This window comes from Arvicanthis niloticus, chromosome 13 (genome assembly GCF_011762505.2).
Source record: "Arvicanthis niloticus isolate mArvNil1 chromosome 13, mArvNil1.pat.X, whole genome shotgun sequence".
NCBI lineage: Eukaryota > Metazoa > Chordata > Mammalia > Rodentia > Muridae > Arvicanthis > Arvicanthis niloticus.
In genome coordinates this window covers 36078790-36103495 of record NC_047670.1, presented here as the reverse complement: position 1 = coordinate 36103495, position 24706 = coordinate 36078790, and the positions used below count along the sequence as shown (strand labels likewise).

The 24706-nt window shown below is 41.1% G+C and overlaps 1 protein-coding gene across 7 annotated transcripts in view; it reads right to left on the bottom strand.

The window, feature by feature from the left end:
• Nsmce2 (NSE2 SUMO ligase component of SMC5/6 complex) overlaps positions 1 to 24706 on the bottom strand; it is a 221914-nt gene that overhangs the window by 141953 nt on the left and 55255 nt on the right. For all 7 annotated transcript variants that reach the window (XM_034517539.2, XM_034517541.2, XM_034517542.2 and 4 more), the window contains exon 4: positions 4536 to 4689. In XM_034517539.2, coding sequence (XP_034373430.1) covers positions 4536 to 4689 — 154 coding nt within the window. The remainder of the gene's footprint in view (positions 1 to 4535; positions 4690 to 24706) is intronic.

Sequence of the window (24706 nt, the reverse complement as noted above, 5' to 3'; positions counted from 1 at the left end):
TAGAAAAGTTAATCCGTCAGGGCAGGGATGGAGCTTTAGTTCTGACTGTTAAGACTGGATTCTTTCTGCTGTGCCGGATACTGGCTCTTTCAATAATAAATGTAAGCAAGTTTGAGAGTTTGCAAGGAACCAGTACCTCATTTAATCTGGGTGATGATGCTAAGAAATAAACTGGGGTAGACATAATTTTCTCTAGTATGCAAGCATTATGGATTAGGTATGAACTTTCCCCCCAAAGACTCATGTGCTGAACACTAATGCCCTCATCGTTCTGTGAGGTTCCGGAAACCTCAGGAGGTGGGACCTAGTTTGAAGAAGTAGGTCACCAGGGTCAGATCTGGAGGTGCATCTTGTCTGCGGCCTTTCCTGCCATACACCTCCCTATCAGCCAATAAGTGAACAGCCTTTTCCATATGCTATTGCTGGCATGATTTCTACGTACATGAATGTGAACTCCAACCTCTGAAACTATGAACCTAATAAATTTTTCCTCCCTGAGGTTGTTTCTGCGGGGTGCTTTTATTACAACGATGAGTGGGTGTCCAAGGGATAAAAATAATGTCTTCAAAGAATCTGATGTTGTTACTACAGATTAGATGCAAATAAAGCATGTTATCATTGGAGACATGCTACCCTAAACAAGCATACTCATCCAGTAGATATCTATTCTAGAGATGGTAAATGCTAACACCTGGACTGCCTCCTCTTTCCCACTCTATCACATTAGATCTTCTTTCTTACTGAGCCTAAACCCAACCTCAGAAAGCTTCTGAATACTCTGGTCCACAGAGCCTCAACTGATGACAGGACATATAAGCAAGCAGATAAAATGTGCTGACTCTCCTCACATTACATAATACATAATAAACATAAGAATATTGTTTTTTCCCAAGAACTAAGTTTCTTATTTGTATTCATTTAAGACTATCAACTACATAAAAGAAATAGAACAGGTATTTAAAAGTGTTTGAGTATGGTGTTTAAGGGCGCAGGGAATCTACAGTTTAAAAAAAAAAAAAAAAACCCACCAATCAAACACACAAACAAACAACCAAAAAAAAAAAAAAAAAAAAAAAAAAAAACCCTCAAGAAACTCTAGATGTAGTTTAGATGAGGAGTCAGTAACCTTTCCTGTAAAGAAGCAGATAGTAAATATTATAAGTTCTGTGGGCCAGTGGTTTGTGATGCAACATGGGCTTTGCAATGACATTGGAAAAGTTACCACAGACCATATGTAAACTAGTGAGCATGTCTGGGCTCTAACCAACCTAGTTACAAAGCAGAGTTCCATGTTATCTTTACAGCACGAAATAGTATTCCTGTTTTGATTCCCCCAATGATTGAACCCTCCCTCTAATATTATAAAAACTATTCCCAATCTGTAAGCTGAATTTGTATCATAGACAGCCCAGATCTGGTGTTTTCAAAATGGAAATTTCTGGTGGTCTGAAAATGTGACTATCATACCAGCATATGCGACTTCCCTTCAACCAAAACAAGGGATAGCTACAGAGCAATGCAAAAGCAAGAAAGAGGATTCATCTGCTTTATGGGCCAGAAGTTGAGATTTGCAAAAATAAGAATCAATGCCACCTAATCTCAGTACATTTTCCTTATGTTTGGGGAATAGTTACATTTCATGTCAAATGTTGCCTATACTTAACACTAATGAACATGTTTTTAAAAAATAGATTATTATCATCATCATCATCATTATTATTATTACTTTAATCCTCAGTTCTGATTTCCAATAGGATAAATACTACAAGGCACACACAGCATGTGACCTAGTACGGGAGAAGTACAGTTTCAGTATGTTAAAGGGTCATGGGATGACAAAGCTTGAGAGCCAGCTGCTTAGCTATGCCAGGATGAACTGTAAGTGCAGTAGAGAATACCTAGTCCTGCCCACCAGACTCAACCACCTTCACCATCACCTTGACCTAACCCGGTTCAAGAACTACCTGACATTTCTTTGACTGAATTATGATTTGATAACTTAAATCCCCTGTAATTATACCTCACATGAGGAATATAGAGAAAATATCATAGTTGTTTACATAAAAGAACAACCCTTTACACACATACTTCAGTCGTTTTTACCTTTAAGACAGTCCTGTCATATAGCCCTGGCTAGCCTGGAACTCACTATGTAGTCCAAGCTGGCCTCACACAGCAGTGACCCTCTTGCCTCTACCTCCTGAGTGCTGGCATTATAGGTGCATATCATCATGCCCACAGGGTTCTCACTATAGCTTTTACTTCATCAAAACAGGCAAGTAGAGGTGAGGGTCTTTGTGTGTGTGTGTGTGTGTGTCTCCCTCCCTCCCTCTCTCTCACTTCTATTTTCCAATTTTTAAAAACAAAACATTATTATTTCAAATTATAACAACTCCTTAACTCCAGAACACATTTCAAAGCAGATCCATTAGCCCATTCAATAATTCACAGTGTACCTCGGATCTAGACACAATCACTGTGCAAGCCTGGTCCATCAGGACTACCACAGCAGAGTGAAATCTAAAGAACAAAATCTATCAGACATGCTACAAATGAAACTGGCAGTGCTCAAAACACTAAGCTAAGAATTCCATTTTGCAAGCACCACAAAAACATCTTCTATAGCACTTTAAGAGAGTATTGATATTTTGTTTGCTCTGCTATTTAAGACCAGGACCTTTTAAAATAACATTTCAGGGGAAACTAAAGGGAAATGTCTGTTAACCCCAGTGTTGCAATGCATGGGGAACTCTTACATAAGGAAGTGTTCTTTTCGATATAAATTTACTTTGTCATTAGATTTAACTATCCAAATGATGTGTATGGCTGGACCTGGAAAAACCCATCTCTCTTCTCTCCCTTCTCTCTTTCTCTCTCCCCATATTAAAAAAATAATAATCACAATTCAAGCATTAATTTGGTTGCATTATATGCTCCTGATTAAAAATTTCTCCAAGACCATATTATTATAAAATTCACTATAGGTTTTTTAGGGAATAATAACTTTATGAATAAGTAACAAAGGGGGGAAATCTAATTAATATATATATATATGCATATATATATATACCTCAGTTTTATTATAAAATACCTTTAAAGTAAGAGATGACACATTAGGATTGTCATAATTTGTAAGAGCTGGATCTAAGGACACTAAAGTTACAAACATGTCTGCTAGGACACACATAAAAACTAAAAGCTGCCAGGCAGTGGTGGCACACGCCTTTAATCCCAGCACTTGGGAGGCAGAGGCAGGTGGATTTCTGAGTTTGAGGCCAGCCTGGTCTACAGAGTGAGTTCTAGGACAGCCAGGGCTACACAGAGAAACCCTGTCTCCAAAACCAAACCAAACCAAACCAAACCAAACCAAACCAAACCAAACCAAACCAAACCAACAAACAAAAAACCCACATACAACCCAAAAGCCCCATCATCTCTCTTCTGGGGATTATGTTCTATTTGGGGGAACAGCACAAAATTACTTGAGAAAGATTTTGATGGTGATAATGTTCAAGAACCAAATAGAGGAAAAATGCTTACTATTTAAATCTACAGAAAAGCAATAGTCTCATCATGATTGCAAAACATTCTAAATTGTGAAACTTAAGTTATTTGTAAAATAGACAAAAGTGAAGCAGCTTCCTCAGTCATTTTTGAGATCTCAGCACCAATTTAAAGAAAATATTTTACTTAAAAGGCCAACTTCAAAACACAAATGGCTACACTGAGTACATAGAAAGACACAAAATGAATTTATGTCCCACATGACATTCCTGCTCTGTCAGTATACAAGTAAATGTAAAAGAAGACTAATGTTCAAAAGGGAAAAACAGTTCATCACTTTTCTCTACAATTCTTTAAGGAACAAATGAGTCTCAATCCTAAAACAAAACAAAAAATCCTACACAACTAAATAGCTGCTGAGACACACAAAGAAAAAAAAGATCCAACTGACTAACATTGTTTTGAGGACCACATGGAGAGACAGGAATGGATGGGGCACTGTGGAGATCTATTATTTTTGGTACACTCTGTAAGGTGTGTGTGTGTGTAAAATGAATTCTTTTCCTCACTTTCATTTTCAGTCAAAACCCTAAATGTAACAGTCATTTAAGACAATTTAAAAATCACGTGGAATGTATAGTGCCCGGCCGGGTTCAGCATCCGAGGGACTTGGATCCCATTTGGGAGGAATCCCTGAGGAAGCCTTACCAATGCTGCCCCACAGCAGCAAACGAGAACAAACGCACGTTGGAGCTTGGCACAGCAGTTTATATTTTGAAAGAATTACCATTGTTATTTTAATAAGATGGTTTTTAGTTTTATTTTGTTTTCCCAATTCCTCTCCCCAGCAGTGAGACACTTTGTGGAAACTGTTGGCTTTCAGAAATGGACAGGCAATTGGAACCAGTATTAGACAAACACGGAACTGCAACAAGACAAGCCATTCCGGCAGAGGATGGAGCAAGCAGAGAAGCGGACACTGCTCACAGTCAGACCCCTCATCTCAAGCCAAAGCAAAGCGGCTGACTTACATTGCTTCTTCAGCTCCCTCAGCTGCTGCCTGAACTGCACGAACTTTTCATTCTCTTTAAAGTCAGCGTCACAATTCTTATCCTGTAAAGCCAAAAATTTCTTCTCCACCAGTAATTTTAAATCTGGTACTTTTTCTGGGCGTTCTTCTTTTACCTAAGAAAGACCATAAATTGATGTTCATAAATTTGTTAGAGGTGACAAGTATTAACAAGGGGTATTCAACTGTCTTAATCTCATTTAATTCAAAAGACAGTATGAGAGAAAACAGATCCTCCCAGGAGACTTGCCCACCCTGCCTTCCTTCTCCACACAGCCTGTCACTGTGTCCATGAACTTGCTGAACCCTGCAGAAGAGGCAAGTGGGCATCACTGTTCTTCCTTCACCTGGATCTGCTCAGCCCAGCTCAACATGCAACAGCATTCATTCCATTTCAGTCTCAGCATCCCCTTTAGCCCTTGACCAGTTGGTGAGTGATTCCCACGTTAAAACATGCAACAGCATTCATTCCATTTCAGTCTCAGCATCCCCTTTAGCCCTTGACCAGTTGGTGAGTGATTCCCACGTTAACAAGAGAAACTGAGGTTTGACTTTCCACAGTTCCCTGGACTAACAAGGAGCTGAGTGTCCTGCTTGTTCTGTTCAAGGACAAACACTCAATGAAGTTCTTCTCCCTAAATATTATAAAGATCAGCCTTCCGAAAATATTAGAGGTATTGGACAGTCAACACTATGTGTACGTCCTCACTGCTGCAATTACCATCGGGCTGTGTCTGCACCATCACATCTCTTCCCATCTATGCTGTTCTTGAGTCTGTCTTAAGTAACTTCCTTAGATCTTCATCTCCTTTAGAACACATACTCAGCAGCAGCAGCAGCAGCAGCAATTACTAGAAGTCTGGAGCTTTTCTCCAGGCACTTGCTTTTTGAGAGTAGCCCATACTTTTGTGGTTTCCACTCTGTTTTGATGGAATGTTGACAGCACCTTGGTTTAAACAATGTGTCCACCATCAACAGGGCAGTTGGAGACCTCTGAGGTTGGGTCTACTCTTCTAAGAACTGGCTAGGGAAAGCTGAGAAAAGCCATTTCCTCTTCTACAAAGTAATTATAAATGTTGCTGATGTCTTAAATTTTCACTACCTGCACTCCCACTCATTCCTCACCAATTTCTGATTCTAAAAGCTTTTTAAAGCCAAACAGTTCCATCCAAACATCGAGATTTCTAGTGAGGAGAAAACAATAAGCAATTTAGCCTTTACTACCCAGACCTCTAGGAATAACTGTAGGAAAAAAGACAGGGAGGATGGCTGGCAAAGCAACTGCCTGCCTTACGAAGAGTAGACCTACAAACTCCCTGATGGCAAACTCAGGGAGCTGTTGCCAGAACAAGCTAGCTCTTCACAAGTGTTAGAGCTTGGAGGAGAAAGGTATCCATCCTGGCAGTCGGGAGTCAAGAGATACCACAGATATAGCCTACAACACACCTCACAAGCGGTTATTGGGAGGGAAAACCCAGGAGGATGGCAGCAGAGAACTGAGCACATGACAGGAAGCTGGGGGTGGCAGAGCTTTCCAGAGTCGCCCAGGATTGGAATAATTTTGTGGTCTGATCTTAGGGCAAACTAGGAGAGTTGGTAGTTTGTTTTGGTTTTTGTTCTGTAGGATGGGGCCTGGCCATTCTCCTACCCAGGGGAGAGGGAGCTGTTACATCCATTTGGGAAGTCTGGGAGGAGTTGTCCAGTGGAGCTCCTCAGGGACAGAGCCTGGTCACTCACACACCTGGAGAGGTCCGGCCTGGCCACCAGAGTAGTCCAAGGGTGGAGTCTGACCGACAGAGGGCTGCAGAGAAAGGGCTTACAATGGGAAAGTTGGTGTGAATAGCCAACATTTCATCTTCTCAGAACCCACCAGAGATGACATAACCTTCCATATTACAGATGTGAAAGTGAAAAATTAGACATAACAGGTCTTGTACACAGCACTGGGGCAACCACCATTAGCTCTGATTATATTTAGTCGTGGGGGTTGGACCTGTTTCATGCTAAACATATGCTCTACCACTAGGTTATACCCCAGCCTCTGCTAGAAAATCTTAAACACAAGTGAGATTTGGCTCTTGGCCTATCAGTGGTGTTCATATCATCTGATTTTAGAAAAAGAGAAAGGTCTTGATATCAGTTTTGTAACACCCTTATCTCCTTGGATCTTTCTTATTTTGAGTTATATGCATGTATATGTGTCTCTGTGTGGGTATGCGCATATGAGTACAGGTGCTCACAGAGGTATACATGTTGGACAGTCTCTCCAAACTCAGGTCCTCTGGAAAAGCAGCCATCTCTCCAGGTCTTACTTTCTATTTCTGTTCTAGCTGCTTCCTTACCACATCCCTGCTTCTCCTGCTTTGCTCACCATTGTGCTGACAGTCACTAAACATGCTTGCAACATTGTCTTTTTCTCCAAATAAGACAGAAACTCTTTGAACACTGTCTGATTTACCACTATTTCCAGTACCTGACAGATAGACAGGAGGTATTAAATATTTCAAATTAATCTTAATAGGATCAAACACTTAATCTTCTAACACCCAAAATTATCAACCTGATATTAATATTAGTAGAGTATATAACATCTACACTAGAAGACAGCTTATAGAGCAGCCAAACTCGTTCTTTTTAATCAGTTTAAAAACTTAAGAAATTATATAAAAAGAAGTTAAAGGGCTCAACTTCTCCCCTCTAATCAGAGAAACTTCTTGATTTTATTTCAAATTAATGAGATGTCTTTCTAATTTCTCAGAACCTACCAATTACATACAAGCAAAAGGTTGTGTGCTATGATCACCTTTTGTCAGGGGGAAGACAATTTTCTTTGCTTAATCACTATGATTTCAGTTAGCTGGGCAGAATGACAACGTAAGCAGGACTAAAAATGCCCCAAATTCATGCTTATGTGACCGAGTGAAAGAAGTGTCTTATACTGATGTCACTTTGACCACTGCTGGTCCATCCAGAAAGTAACCAGCACACAAGGCAGACAGTAAGGAAGTGCAGAGATAGAAGAGCCATGGTAAATAGTGGTGAGAGTCTGATGGCCCTTGAATCTGGCAAAGGAACCTGGGTTCAGGTAAGCTGAATTTGAGGAACTCATGGAAGAGACTGTCTGGAGATGGAGGATGGAGGGAGTGACTCTGAGTGAGAGCAGGTGAGAGCAGGTTGGTAAGCCCATCATGTAGAGTGAAAGAGAGCCAAGGAGGAGATATGGACTGACTCTTCAGGAATGGGGGTGGGGGTAGGGTAGCCACACGAAAGGAGTCTGAAGGAAATCTGGAAGTAATGCACAGTGTAGAGACTGAGGGAGAACAGTGCTTCTGGGAGCCAGGGAAGTCATAAACAACCTCAATTTACTTCCAGATTGTTCTTTCTCCACTCACTGCTGACTGTTTTCCTAGAAGTACATGCCTCCAAGCAGATATCACTTCACCATCAACTGCTACCATGACAAGTTTTTATTTTTTTTATTTTTTTTATTTTTTGGTTTTGGTTTTTTGGACACAGGGTTTCTCTGTATAGCCTTGGCTGACCTGGAACTCACTCTGTAGACCAGGCTGGCCTCAAACTCAGAAATCCGCCTGCCTCTGTCTCCCAAGTGCTGGGATTAAAGGCGTGCGCCACCACCGCCTGGCTTCAGGACAAGTTTTATATTGAATAAAAATTTCTAAATGAGCCCCAAAAGGCTAAAGAACCAATAAAGCTCAATCAGACAAGAGAAGGTATTTAGGCAATAATGTGTACTAAGAGAATAAGAGCTGTGAGGCACAGTGACTAGCTAGCCTCCTCTACTGTACGTCACAAAGCAAGATGAGACGTGCTCCAGGCTACGGGAGGAAGAGCTCAGGATAATCTAGAGCTAAACTGCTCTTCTTAGAAAAGAATTACAGGCTCTCTCTAGGTTTACAGAACAAAGTGGGCCCACATTCACTGTTCACTTAGAATGTTAATGGCAATACTGCAGAAGGCCTTGAAGTATGTGATCAATCTGTAATGAGGACATAGGCTGAGATGATGAGCAAAAGCTCTGATAAGAGCAGATGATAAGGACAACTCAAATGTTCTTTATCAACACAATCAAAGCAATCAATGCACTCAGCAAATGTAACTCCTGTGATTCCCACGATTCAATACAATAGCTATAGAAGCACTGAAGAGAGGGCCAGCCAGGAACAAGGGTGTGTGTAGAGACTAATGATGGAAATAGGCTCTGTTGATTTAAAGTCAACAAAGACTGCTATGTGAAACATGACAAGAAACACCACAATGAACCAAAATTAGTGTTTAAATATGTTTTACTATTAGCAAAAACTTCTAGGAAGTTGGAAAGCTTTATCATGAAACTTAAGCACATCAAATATTGTCTATGAAAGTCCATTTTGGACTTGCATACACTTCCAGTGCAAAGAGAACCTACTATACCCAAGAAATCTGAATGATAGCCTAGAAAATAACTCACTATGTGTCAGCCAATGCAATTACTGGGGGGCACGTGCACACACACACACACACACAAGGAGGGGGTGAAGTTCTTATTTCCCCTAAAAATACGGACAAAACAAGAGACTATCAAAAATACCCCCCAGTCTCTACATTTGAGTTGTCCTTATCATCTGCTATTATGAAGCACCAAAGTTTATCAGGTGGTTTAAGCAACAGGAATTCGCATTTACAGTTCTAAAGTCTAAAAATTCAAGATCATGGAGACAGAAGGCTTGGTTTCTTTACTCGGCTTGTAGTCTATCTTCTCTCACACCATGATTCGGACTTCTCACTGTATTTGGTCATCTTCTCTGGAGCTATCATTTGGCCCTCCCATTATACGAGGTAGCCTTCTCTCATGACACACATCTTCCTCTTTTCCGTGCCACTACATGGTCTCCTGATGTAAATGCTGTCTTCTCTTACACCAACACATGGTCCTCTCAGCAAATGTGCTGATGTATTAATCTGCTCTTCTGTTATTAGTCATGTTGGACTAAGGTCTACTAAATGATCGCAGTGAGCTTAAGTTATCCCTTTATTCATTTTTTGTGGATACCACGTGCCTTACAGCTGGGGTCACTAAATAGCAAAACAAGATATGTGAGAAAAACAAGATGGTTATCAGAGTGTGCTCAGCTGTTGTGGGCTGTTGACAAACAAGTCTCTTGTCAGGGTATATAGCCTGAGATGGCTGCAAAGATGATAGCTGCTTTCTGCTAGGAGTCAGCTCCCAACAACAACAACAACAACAACAACAACAACAACAGAGAGAGAGAGAGAGAGAGAGAGAGAGAGAGAGAGAGAGAGAGAGAGAGAGAAAGAAATTGGGCATGGTTGCATGCTCATGTTGCCCCTGAAATCCCAGCATGAGAAAGTGAAAGCAAGAAGATCAAGGAGTCTAATGGCATCCCTTGGCCACAGTTTAAAGCCAAGGTAGGCTGACTGCGATCCTGTCTGAAAGAAAAACAAGCAACAATAAGTAAACAAAGTGCTTCTGTACCTGCAGAATTTGAATGTCAGTGCTTGGGAATAAATCCAGGATCTATCTCGGGCTAGGTAACAGATGGACGGAGTTCCAAGTTCCAGCTCTGAAATGTCCTTTCATGTATGGCAGAGGGCAACAGAAGGTATGTGTGTGTACAAGACAATATAGAATCAACCTAGATATGCTAATCTAAGGTGTTGAGATTAAAAATTTGGACTTGGAATATAAGACTCTGCTATAATCTTAGAAAAGGCACTGTATACATTCAACTCTGATTTCTTCTCATAGTGGTAGAAAATAACAGTATTAATTTTCATAGTTGCTGAAAATAAATGGAACAAACCAATAAAGCCCTCAACCACCTGACTGAGAATTCTATAAGAAGAAGCTGTTATTGTTGTCATGATTACTATTGTGATTATTATTATAGAGGCAGATCTGCAGGGAGGCTGGATTCTCAGGTCTACACTCTGTTAAGACTGGAGACACCCACATGAAGGCCTCCACGAATAGATTTTAATGGAAGCCATGGAAATGAATGAGATCACCAAGGAGACTGAATAAATGGAAACACAAAAAGGACCAAGATAGAACTTTGGAGAATATTACATTTAACAGGCAGCTAGAGGAGTTAAAAAAGAAAACCTGCAAGAGTTAACAAGACAACCAAAGCAAGTGCTACAAAATTTTGAGAAGAAATTTTAAGACGTGTCAGATATCTGAGAGAGGTTGGGCTAGCAACAGACTGAGAAGTGCCCATCTGACTCAGTTTGAGTTGTCTGGGACTCTGGCAAGAGCAGCGCAAAGCACAAAAGCGCATGCCAAATACTCAGACCTTAGTCAATGGATCATTTCAAAAAGATGAGGCAGTAATGCAGAAAATACACAAATCACTGAATACTCTTCAATGAGCTTGCTCAGTTTAGGCTCAAAACTCAATTGTGACTACTTAGCTGCATTTTAAAAATTATTTATTTGTATGTATGTGGGCATGTTTATGCTACACTGAACATGTAAAGTGGCCAAAGGACAACGTTTGGGCATTGCTTCCTTCCTTTCACTGTGTGGGTCTGGGAGACTGAACTCAGGTTGCCAGGCTTGGTAACAAGTACCCTTACCTGGTGAGCCTTCTCTCTGGCCACTTAGCTACATTTTAACTAACACCCAATCCTGACTGCTTGTGACTGCAGTGTTTCCTCTGTGTCAGTAAGGGACAGGCATACAATGAGCTGACTTACGTATTCTGCTGGCAAGTCCTTCCACTGAATAAAAGTCAGTTTGTTTGCTTGTGGGCAGGGGAGGGAGTATTGGTAGAAACAAAAGGTGGAACTCAATCATAACCTATACTGAAACTGCGTACCACTTTCACAATGTGCAACTACAAATATTAATATAGTTATAAGATGATAATATAACTCATTTCTTCTGTAAAATACTGTATGTATATATAATTACTCAAAAGTGTGTCATTTTATTGCCACAGGGTAAAGTCAAGATCTTCTCCTCCTGCAATTACCATTACTGCCTTACAGGCATCATTTCACTGGGAGGGGAGATCACAGGAGTGAAAGATATTAATGGTCTGAGTCATTCAAACACTTCTTGAATCATGTGAGAATCTAGTATAAAATTAGTCATTCCTGTAACTGAACCGAGAGTCTCAGATAAATTGATTGACTTTCAAACAACCAGTTAGGTTTCTGGCTTCCAAATAAAAAAGCACTCAATGCTTTCCAGTCTTCCTTTAAAAGCTCAACACACTTAGCACACATTAGTGGAACAGTTTGCTCTTACTCTGCTTAGTAAGAAGATTCAGTATTCTAATTCCTAATTTGTGGTCAGCTGGATAAAAAAGCTATGGGACGTGGCTCATACTAGAAATCTACAGAGAATTGGCTCATTTGTCCTCAGAATACTCTTTCAACAAATATTTACTGAGTCCCAACTGAATGTTAGGCATTGTGCTAAGCATTGAAGCATTTATGGATGCTGGCCTACATTTATGACACACCACCAACCCAACTGGTCATACACAGAGTACATTAATACAAGCCAACACTGTCTCCACCTGTATGTAGCAAAATGACTTGGTAAAAATATTATTAAAAGGTGTCAACAGAGAATCACTATGCTTTCACTGTAGATTACTATATGTACATATGTACATACTACATGTTCATTATTATATGTACATATGGGAGATATGCTATACCTTTATGTTTTCCTATACCCCTTCTATTCTTAACAACTATTCCTACATGTTCAATGATGGCCAGCACAGACCTTTCATTCCCTCCATCTCATGCCAACTTCTGTACTGTACAATTTACATTAACTTCTACTGGACTAAGTTAGTTGTAGTTTGATATGTTTTGTAGCATCATTAGTTAGTAAGAGTCTGACTTCTAACCAAACACTGAAGAGAAAATACTTCCTTGTGGTTCATTATGACACACCAAGTGGACTTTACAGTTTGCCAAGGTGTTGTAACACCACCACTGAGCAGTTCCAATCAGACATGGGATACTTTTCCTCCTTCAAGGTTCTTAGATAAAAATTGAGAAAGAGTAAGGTAAAATATGTATATATGCTATTCATCTGGTTTTAATGATCAGTCCTGTTAGAATACCCCCCAAAGATTTCAGCCAAATAAGGCAGCTTGTCACCTTCAGGCTGCTACTCACAACATATACGCACTCATGATGCTGGAAAATCACCTTAGTGCGTTGCTCATGGCACTACACCCACTCTAATACTGGGGCCAACAGGATTCTCATTTCCCTGAGAGAACAAATGAAAATGCTGATCTCACCACCTAGAATTTGTTTGCTTTGTTTTGGAGGAATTCTTTTTGACAGTATTTAAAGAAACATATGGTTTATTTATTCATGTACTCATCTACTCAGTAATTTACTGGTTTACTGAATATCTGTTGCATCTCACCCTGTCCTAGGCATTGGAAGACTTATTATGAATTAATAAATCAACTGTTCCCTACTACTGTCATGGGGTTTGGGATCTAGTAGGGAAACTGGTATTCCTTAACTAGCTGGAAGAGCTTATGACACTGTGGCAAGCACTTGGAAGAAAGCTTATCGGATGTTAGGGGAACATCTAATGAAGTAAATATTGAGAGTACCATTTTAGACAATATTTGTAAGTAAGTGCTCAGTCTAACAAAGTCTAAGGTAGGGTGTGAGGACTGTGGCTATTGCTAATGAACACCTGCATTTTTAACTCCAAGTGGCTCAAAGCCTCAAATTAAAAAAAACATTTTTATCTCAATTTCACAGACACGAGGAGTAGATAGCTCATAACAGTTAAACATCTTGCACAAGGTCAAAGTGGGGCAGTGATAGAAAGAACCAACTCATTCAAGTCTCCCTTTCACACCAAACACTGCGCAAACATGAAGGACTCCAGGCAAATATCCAAACCACTGTGGTCATGTGTGAGTTCTCACAAGAAGACACTCTGAGCTGGAACTGTCTTTGCCATCCGCCATGCCTTTATCACCCATGGATTGAAGCACTGCCTTAAGGACAGTGAAGCAGTACAAAGTTATAACTAATAAAGGTTTCTAACTAATACAACATAAGTGTCATCAGCTGAAGTCATCTTAGTTCTAGCACCTCATGACATTAGGTAAAGTGGATTTCTGTTGGTACTGGAAACCAGAGAGGAACAGATATTGTTTCTCCTAGATCAGAGTGGACAGGCATCGGGGAAAGAACTAGTTTTACAATACTTCCCCTCTGTCATAATTGAGACCAGTTTACACCCCCACCCCACTCTACTTTATGGCAACTCTGGTTCTACTGGTTGGACAGTTTCAGAACCCAAGCAAAGAATGGTTGTCCAAGGACTCAACAATACCTCTACTGATTTGGAAGTTCAAGTAGAAGCCTAGTAATTCTGAGTCTCTCATGGCACAGACAGAAAAAGGCTAAACAATTGGTTGAGGCAGTGAGCTATGACTGTCAAAGGAAATCAGGATTGCTATGTGGAGTAAGAAAGGACAGTGTGGTTCTGGTGGATCTCTTAGTGTTGCCATATCAAATGGTAAAGATAATGGATGACAGAAGCCACTATATACAGACAGAGCAACCAGGACACTGGGATTCTAGGCAAATGCCACCAAAGCCAACTCTATTTATATTTCCCCATATGTATGTGTGTGCATTTGGGGGTGGGGGGGGATTAATCTCTTACATTTTCTCACTCTCCCTTTTTCCTAATAGTTTATAAAGTAAGTTGATAGTTTAGCAGTTACTGGGTACTCAGGGAATGTGAACAAAGGAAGCTCAGCCCAGAAATTCAATTTGGAATGGGAAACAGTAGTTGTCATTTTTGTTTCTCTCTCCCCTTGTTGAGGAAAGAACAGAACAGACCTTTTCCTTAAAGAAAGCCAACATGTGTTAAGAGGACACATTTTGCTGCTGCTGCTACTGTTTCTACAAATTTAAGCCTAAAAGAAAAGTGTAGATGCCCAGAGACTGAGCAGCAGAACTCATCCGTCTAGAATTCCTAAACATATTTAGGTTTGATAAGTTTCTTATCTTGGTAGTGATACTTCACTTAGGAACACCACAAATTCTTTGTAGCAAAAATACCGATGTTACCCTGGCCTTTGCATGTGGCGCTTCAATTATTGAGGGAAAAAAAAAAAACAGCTGTGGTGGTTTGAATAAAAATGTCCCCTATAGATCCCTAGGGAGTAACACTATTAGGAGTTGCTGGAATAGGTGTGGTGTTGCTGGAGGAGTGTGTCACCTTCCCTGCTGTATGCAGACTCAGATGTAGAACTCTCAGCTACCTCTCTAGCACCCCTGTCACACTTCTTGTCATGATAAAGGACTAAACCTCTGAAACTGTAAGCCAGCGCCAATCAAATTGTTCCCTTTATAAGAGTTGCTATGGTTGTGGTGTCTCTTTGCAGGAAGAAAACCCTAACTAAGGGAGAAGTTGGTACCAGGTACTGAAGTATTGCTGTGATAGGCCTGACCATGCTTTTGTTTGGAGAAATGTAGACTTTGGTACTTTGGATTAGAAAAGTAATTGAACACTTTAAATGGGGCTTAATGGGCTATCCTAGTAAGAACATGAAGACTATGGTGCTGACAGTGATTTGATCTGTGGGGGCCTGGCTCGAGAGGTTTCAGAGAAGACGAATATTAGCATGTGGCCTAGAGACTATTCTTGTGAGATTTTGGTGAAGAATGTAGCTGCTTTCTACCCTTGTCAAAAAAAAGTCTGCCTGAGGCTAAATTGCAGAGTTTTGGATTAATCGCTTTGGCGGAGAAAATCTCAAAACAGCCTAGTATTGACTGTCGTGTAGTTACTAGTATTCACTCTCAAAGAGATCTATAATGAAAGGGAACAAGATGAACAAGAAAAAATACAAAATGTATATCCTGAGAAGAAAGGGGGCACCAGGAAATGGAATGAAGCTAAGCTCTGTGTTCAAGGAGATTAACTAATAAAGAAAATCCTGATGTTAAATGAAAGAGAGTGGGCAAGATCCCACTCAGCTAAGCTCCAACTTTAAAGAAAAGCTTAGTCCCAGTTGTGGTGGTACACATGCCTTTAATCCCAGAACTAGAGAGGCAGAGGCAGGGGTTCTCTAAGTCTGAGGCCAGCATGGTCTACAGAGCAAGTTTCAGGACAGCCAAGCTTAGGTAATAAAGTGGATGAAGATATATTTGAATGAGGGAGCCATGTTCCAGCCCCAGCAAGCAGAACTTGGCAGCTTCAGCAACATGGTTCTAGCTTTAGACCCTTTTTTTTAATCTGCACTGCACTGAGATACGAAGGCACTTCATCGTCACTGTCCCATGTAATCCCTTCAAAAAACAGAAGGAAAAGTAAGCACTAGACCAACACCTACTTCAGGACAAGAAGCCAAAACTAAGGGGTAATCTAAGTGCAAATACCAAAAGAGCTCAGTGTTGGTGGTGGTGGGGCCTCATTTTGGAAGGTATACTAAATCACTAAGGTTAAAATTGAACTTCTACTGTAGGCTTTACCAACTATGACCCAAGAGCCACAGCTGCTCAAGATATGTTAAAGATATAATGGAGAGACTAAGCCCCTGGCCTGGTGGAGCTTATACTCTGAATAATGGAAAAATAATACACCAAACAAGGTGGGAACAGTAAGCTCTTCTGGGATGGATGGTCAGAGACGGCTTCAAAATAATGTTCAACAGGGATCTAACGAAATTAGGGTGGTGAGCCTGGAGTCTTAGCAGTTACAGAGACAGACAGGAAATAAGTCAGAGTGCAGGATACCAGGGAGCCGAGGAGTGAGCATATCTGCTTCTCACGCTGGTTATTAGGATGGTTTTCAGAAAGCTTGCAGAAGGCAGCCACTTAGTAGGCTGCAACAGCTGTCTAAGCAGAAGGCACAGTTTAGGCTGACAACAGTGAGAGGTGGTCAGATCCCAGTTATGCATTTGAGAAGGTAGAAATAACCATTTGCTGAGGAAACATCAATTATCTTCTTGATGGCTTAGATCTGGGCTGAGAGACTGAACAACTCTGGTGCTTTGCTTGTTTAAGCTGATGAGAGAGTCTGAGAAATAGATAACCTGGAAAATATTTAAATTTAGCTCTGGAAAATTATATGCCCTATGATGTGGAAATGAAAAGAACAGAGCTACACATCCAAGAGGTGGTTTTGGAGAAGGCAGTGGGCTTCCCCTACAAATGATGAAACAGGGTTAGGAAAGCAGACAAGGAAATTCTTTTGTCCAGATAAATCAGATGACCTCAGGGAAGTCTGCCAAAAAAAGACTGAATTCAACAGGAAGGGTGACAAAGAACAATCTAAAAGAAAGAACACTCCAACAGGCACTTGCTGGGCAACAGGAGTGAGTTCATCTCAAGAACTGGCCTAAGGGACAATGAATGTGATCCCATAGGTAATCGACAGAAGCCACACAAAAGAATTTGAAATGAAGCCTAGGAGATAAGAATAAGGGAAGATAGGAAGGAATTCAAGGGCAAGGCAGGCAGGCAGGCAAACAAATTTTCAAATGTCCAAAGAGCTCTTGGGTTGCTAGAGAAAACAAGCTTACCCTGGGAGCCTCTGACTGTGAAAGCAGGGGCAGAGGTGGGTGAACCAGCTTAAGGAGGTGGAAAGTAAGATCTGACCATCTAAAAGGAACAAGGCAGCCAGATGTCTGATATGAGAAATACCTGCTGATTAGAAGGTACTACTTACTGAAAGCCACTCAACTCCCACCAAACAAGGGGAAGTTTTAAATCTAGAATGTTGACAATAAGAAGCCTATAGCTTCATAAAACAGAAAATGTCAACTATGTATTAGTGACTTCATATATATGGTTCTCATATAAGAAATCTGGAGTAGAGATTGGGCTGGGGGCCCAGCAGCATAAAGATACAAATGTTAGTTATGAGCAAGACATCATCTTCAGGAAATGTGCACAGTGTGAAATATAAGAGCCTAAGGATATAATATTAAGAATTGATGGGTCTGGAGAGATGCAACAAAAGTGGGTTTGAGGGGCTGGAGACATGGCTCAGCAGTTAAGAACACTGGCTTCCAGCAGACCTTACAGAGGGCCCAGGTTCAGTTCCCAGTACCCACATGGCAGCTCACAACTGTCTGTAACTCCAGTTCAGGAGATCTGACACCCTCATACCAATGCACATAAAAATTTAAAAAGGAAGGAAGGAAAGAAGTGGGTTTGAAGGAGTGGCTAGAAGCTAGCCAACAAAATCAGGTTTGTGATATAAAAGTTAAAGGAATGGAATGTAGGGAAGTAACAGCAATCAACACAGACAGGTCACATAAAGGGACATCAGACCAAAACCTCTGCATGTGCCACTAGGAGTGTTACCCTGGCAAACCAAGATAACTGTCAGCCTTGGTCTTCTCGTCTGCACTAGAAACCGTGTTCTTCTGTCTGCTGTACTCTGAGGTGAGATTACATGCTGAAGTGTGTGTAGCACTGCATAAGTCCATTTAGACACAGAAGGCACCACAAAACGCTGTCGTGTTAGTATCCCATCCCTTATTTATATGAGACAAGGAAGCCTAACTAACAAGAATAACTAAGGTGAACATCACAGCATGATAAGGAATTGCTGTTGCCAACTTCTGGACATTTATGACTTTTGCCGGTGTCCGCTGATAGTCTACCCTTTACCTCTGGAAGGTGTTGTGGGAACGAAGGCAGAACACTGACGCATGATCAGATTTGTGTCCTTAGAAAAGGAAGCAGAACTCTTAGGAGCCAGATTGGCCCTTCCACCTTATGAACAGAGACTGAAAAAAATGGACTCTCACTGACATGCTGGTGTCAGAAACTTAACTTGCCAGCCTCCAAGCTGTGGAGAACACATAGGTTATGTGTGAGTATAACACATAGGTTATGTGTGAGTATCACTCACGGCAGTTTGTTAGAGCACATCAAAGGAACTGAGACAAACATCCACCGAATATGGCGGGAGCTTTGAAGAAAGGCAGCTGTGAGCAAAGGACCAGTCCCTTCCCTCTTCTCCTTCCTCCCATCCTGTAAGTGCAGCCTAAACTGCAGAAACTCTATCGCTCCTGTCAAGGGGACTTACTTAAGCATACCTCTCCGTTTACAGAGAACTGTACTGTTTCCACTGTTTTCCACTCACCATAAATTTGTGATGCAGGGATTTTAAGAGGCAGCTTTAAACCCACAAGCTATTCAGACAAAACATGCTGCACACAGGTTAGACTCATCAATCAGTGATTTCGAAAGTTCTTCTAAGTCTTTTAAAATGATAAGCCGGGTACTGCTTATCAAATGAAATATTCTAACTACATGACTAAAGAGACCTTTGAACAACCCAACTGACTTACAGCTTAGTTTCAGCAGATACTTCCTAAGTGGCACGCAGCGCACACATTTCTTTCAAGGACTAAAGTCCCTCTAGCCTTCCTTGTTCTCAGCTCCTCAAGGAGACCAAAATGTGCTAGAAAATGTCCTCTGGTGCTTCCATTTCTATTGTAGAAAACATCATATTTCCTCAAATAAAATTTAAGAATATGTCTCTGTTGCAGTTTGAATGTGAAATGTTGCTCATGGGCTCACATTGTGTGAACACTTGGTCCCCAGTTAGTGGAGCTGTTTGGAAACAGAGCCTTGGGGAAGTGGGTCACTGAGGGCAGGCCTTGGCCTTAGCAGCCTGGCCTTGCTTCCTATCTGCTCGCTGCCTCCTGACTGCAGATGCACATGCCAGCCTCCTGCCTCACATTTGTGCTGCCACGCTTCCTTGCCACGACAGACTCCATTCCTTCTTAAACTGTGAGCCAAAAGGAACCCTTCCTCCCTTAAGCTGCTTCTTATGAGGCATGGTCACAATAAGGACAAAAACAACTGGTATAATTCCTGAAAAGGAAATAAAATTATTCCACTTTTATCATACCTAGTCTTTCCCATCTCTTTAGCATAATTTCCTTTAGAGCATTGTTGTTTTAAGATGGACTCTATCACAGTCAGGGTTTCTACTGCTTCAACAAAACACCAGACTAAAAAGCAAGTTGTGAAGGAAAAGGTTTATTTGGCTTACAGTTCCACATTGCTGTTTATTACTGAAGGAAGTCAGGACAGAGCAGGAACCTGGAAGCAGAAGCTGATGCAGAGGACATAGAACAGTGCTGTTTACTGGACTGCTCAGCCTGCTTTCTTATAAAAGCTAGGACCACCGTTCCACCGTTCCAGAGATGGTACCATCCACAATGGGCTGGGTCCTCCCCAATCAATTGTTAATTAAGAAAATACCTGACAGTCAGCTCTATCTTATGGAGGCATTTTCACATTTGAGGTTCCCTCCTTTCAGGCATCTCTGGTGTGTGAGTGTTGACATGAGATTAGCCAGCACAACTTCCTAACTTTTTCCATTATACTCTCAGCACACATGGACCATGTTTCCTTCCCTTCATCTATACTGCATCACATTGAATGTTCTGAGCATTCAAAGTCCTAACTCTGAAAGACCTCAACTTACACATATTTAGATAAGCTTCTCTTATCTCCATAACTCAGCAGTGGCTGGTAATACTGACATTGATGCTGTGGTAAAGAACCATCCTTATTGGAATCTACAAATAAAGCACCAAGGACATGGAGAAAGAAGTCTCATATTCATCAGGAACACACCTGCGATCCCAGCACTCGGCACACTGAGGCAGAAGGCTATAGAGTGAGCCCCAGGCCAGTCTGGGCTACATAAGAAAACAACTCAAAAACAAAACAAAAAACTAAACAAATAAATAAATGTGCTCCAGTCTGTGTCTGAGAGTGCATAAAGGGGCATGAGTTGAACGATGTGACTGTGTACGTGGAAGAGTGTGGGGTGGGAGAGCTCAAAGTGTGAAAGATATCTGAGTGTACATAGGGAATATGGGAGCCAGGAGAGAAAAGACGTTAGAATGTATGCATAGGGGCATGGAGTAAGAGAACACATCAGGGCATGGGATGAACTACGCAAGACTGTGCATGGCAGGGCAGGAGGTAGTGGGCCTAGGGACATACATTTTTGTGCTCTGCCTACTGAGGAAGCAGAAACTTGGAAGAAGAAAGGACCAGTGCCAAACCTCAAGAAAGCCTGTTCTTTCTGAGTATTATCACTGGAAGCCCAGTCTGGGGAGTACTTATGGGATCATCTTCCTTGTCTCCCTTGGATCTCAGCCACAGCCCCACAGGTCAGGATGTTTTTAACCAGATGAACTAACACCATTTCTTTTATGACCTAAAAGAAAAGGAAATGCTGTTTTGCCTCTTCCTATTGTTGCTAAGGTGAACCTACTTAGTAGACTAGAATAAAAAAAAAAACAAACAAACAACAACAACAAAAAAAAACAAGGGAGCTTATCTATCAGGTAATAGAACCCCTTTCCTTGAATCTATAAATTATCATCTACACACAATTTCTAATCATTAAGTCTGATTCCAATCTGGCCTGTATCTCATGCCTCACACAGTGCAGGGTGAGAACAACATAAAAGACTGGACCTTTCCTCGGCTTTCATGCCTCACATGGCAACAGTGCAACAGGACTAAGGACTAGTGCTCCAGGAGTTCTCTGCTATTCCTTGACCTTCAAGTGCTCCACAATAGCTCTGATGATGCCTTCTACGTAATGGACATAGCTTTCTTGCAATTAAAACTGCTTCCCACTAGCAGATCTATCCAATTGCTCTTTGCTTTCTAAGCCTCCTGTCAGGGATCCAGTGACATCTGTGCTGTAGGCAAATTCAAACAATAAGGCAAAGCCCTCCGCTTAGGCGCTTCACTACCTGTGGCGTGCCTTTCAGAATAATGCACACACTCAATCTCTCACTACTTACAGGAGTTACATAACACCACTGAAGTAAACACCTGAGAGCTGATAAGCTGAGACTACAGAGTGGCCACAAAACCAGAAAATAAGCTGTTACAGGTTGAGCATCCCTACTCTGGAAATTCAGTTTCCAAATGCTTCAGAATCTGAATCTTTTGGGCAACAACATGATGCCAAGTAGGGAACTCCACAACCAACTTTATAAGTAGGTCAAAGTCAAAATACAGGTACAACAGAAATTTTATTAAAATAATGTATGATCTTCAGCCTTTGTATAAGGTCTATATAAAACAAATGAATTTGTGTCCAGACCTAGGTCCTATTCCTGAAATGCCTCACTATGTAAGCAAACACTTCAACTCTAAAACATTATGTCTGAAATAGTTCTCCCAAGTGTTTCAGACAAGAGTACTCAGCATGTATATCCTAATGCACTATAAGACCACCTTGTTATATCCCTAAATTTCCAGACTTGTGGTGGTACTTACACATATTTGTGTGCTCATGCACATATGTGTGTGTGCGCACATATGCACACCACACACAGGGACATATATCCCAGCACTCAGGAGGCAGAAGCAGACAGTTCTCTATGAGTTCGTGGCCTACCTGATTGACCTACATAGCAACTTCGTGGCCAGCCAAGGATACATAGTTACCATTATCATGATGATTCTAGTCCTCATTTTCCAGGTCCTCTAGCTATAACCTATTTGCCCTGATTATTTTACTCCGGAAGTGGTTTAAGGCAGTGGCTAAATAAATAAATAAATATTAAAAAAATATTTTTTTAAAAAAGCTACCTGATATTATAACAGTTCCCAAATCGCCGGGTGGTGGTGGCGCACACCTTTAATGCCAGCACTTGGGAGGCAGAGGCAGGCGGATTTCTGAGTTCGAGGCCAGCCTGGTCTACAGAGTGAGTTCTAGGATAGCCAGGACTACACAGAGAAACCCTGTCTCAAAAAACCAAAAAACAGTTCCCAAATTAGCTTTTTATTTCTGTTTTCTTTTTTTAAATTTCATTTCACAAAATCTTTAGGTTTGGAGATTAAAAGAGACAATTACTATCTTCTCAGTGTCTATCACTAAAGTCCATGACCCTCATTTAATTCCTGAAGCCACCTCAAGAGTTGAATGTCACACAATCAGGCAGTGGAGAAGCAGCAGTAATGCTTGTCCTCCAGGCTTCACCTCAGCGTTCATTCCCCAGTCACCAACTCTCCACACGCTCCACACAGCCTCACAGACAAACACTGCCACCGTCTTCCATGAACAGACTCTGTCCCTATTGCTTCTTCACAATCAGGGACAAGCCTCCAGGTTGACATGACAAAGAGGAAGTGATTTCTCAGGAAGTGGGGGATAGCTCCGTGACAGAGGGCATGCTTAGTATGTGTGAGGCTCTGGGCTCAATCCTCAGTACCAAAGGGAAAAGCACACTCAGCCTCTGTAACAAAAGCCAATACTGTGTAGCACACACTGGAGGGATGTCAGCCAGGCTCCCCCTTGTGATGAAAAGGACAGAATGTTTTCAAACACTCAAGCATAAAGCATCTCACAAAGTAGAGAAAGTTGGCCTCAGTTTTATATGACTTCAAATTCCTAAAATTCCCTTATATTCTCAAGACTGCTGTTTCAAAATAGAACATAAGTGGTTTTAGAAGAGTTAATTATAAATGTTTTATTTTAGTATAAAAGTTGCACATATATAACAATATTTTTTTCCTCAGACAGATAACACTAATGGAATCCCTCTTTTACAAATGACAAATGAGATGGAGGGTCACTTTTGTATAGATTGAATTTCTTCAACCTTTACTTTTGAGAGTTTTAGGCAAGATTCTAAATATACTTTATAACTAAGATAAAAATATTTTCTCTCAGCTGATAGCTACATCTTATATGAATTTAACAAATGACATCTATCTTGAATACAGAAAAATCATAAAAAAGCCTTGACTTATCTGCAGGAAGAAAAGTGAAGCCTTGGTGCTACCCCTTGAGAGCAGCAAGGTGACCTGGGTAAGTTCATTAACTTTGGCAAGGTGCAGAGCCAATAGTGCCCACTGCATCTAATGGCCTAAGGTTACCAAGCTCACTAATAAGGTTGGAGAGCAAAAGGGTGTCTCACTTTGGGTAAAGAAATCTGGTTTCAGACTCTTACTCATAAGGGCAGGGAACTGAAGTTTGAGCTGGTGTTTACAAATCTTGCCTAAGCAAGCCGTGGGTACACAGTAAGTAATCATGGAAAACCAAAGAGAAATGACTTCTGGATCTCTCACCTGGATCTCTCAGCTAAGTCCTCCAAATCACTACACAAACTGATACCCATACAACCAGTGGGCTTTTTCAATGCTTACTAGAAAGTAGACCAAAATAAATACTTATGCTTCAATGTTCCTTAAGAGACTAGTCTGGAAACTCAGCTAGTGAATTTATTTCTGTGAGAAATTGTGCTCCATGATTCCATTTAAAAAATCCAAACAGAAGGACATAGCTTTCTCTTCCGAACTCCAAGAGCTCAGAAACTTGCTCTGTCTCCTCTGGGGAAGACCCAGAAAGGCTCCTTGACTCTTCCTCGGGGCTGCTTCCATGCACACGATTAGTCCACGCATACTATTACATGGGTGGGCTGTTAAGTCTCCAGCAGTACACAATCACCCTTCACTTGCAGGGCCGGGAGGATGGGGATGGGATTGGGTCAAAACACTTGTTTGTCTATACTTGTTGCTTTATGTACAACTGCTCACTGAGCTATATAGGACAAATACTTCTAATGTCCCATGTTAGAAATGAGGAGACCAAAGTGCAAAAGTTTCAAGAGTGACCCAAAGTTACAGCCTGGAAGGGCTAGGATATGGAACCAGATTTTTATTTCTCAGCCTAATCTCTCTTTATCAGTCAGATAGCAACTAGTGGGGGGCGGGGGGAGGGAAGCAAAGGACAGAAAGGTGACTGGTTGTGGCTTATTCAATTTATTTTTAGACTAATTATATATGGCTTTATGAATTTTCACTAACTCTATTCTTTATTCTTGCACAATGAGCTAGCCACTAAAACCATCTGATCAGAGAGTATAAACTGTTTTAACTTAATCCCTGTTTCTCCTTGTCACGCAGAGACTGTGACTCAGCGCCTGAGCAAGCTGATCTGCATTAGGTACTCTTTAACTGTTAGATGAGATTCCCCTCACACTTCTGGTAGGCAGGTGGACAGGAATAAACCTTTACCAAAAGACAACAGCACTGAAGGCAAAAGGTAAATGTGGGTCTTAGACACTCCTTCCTTTCAGCTTAAGCTGTGAGGTA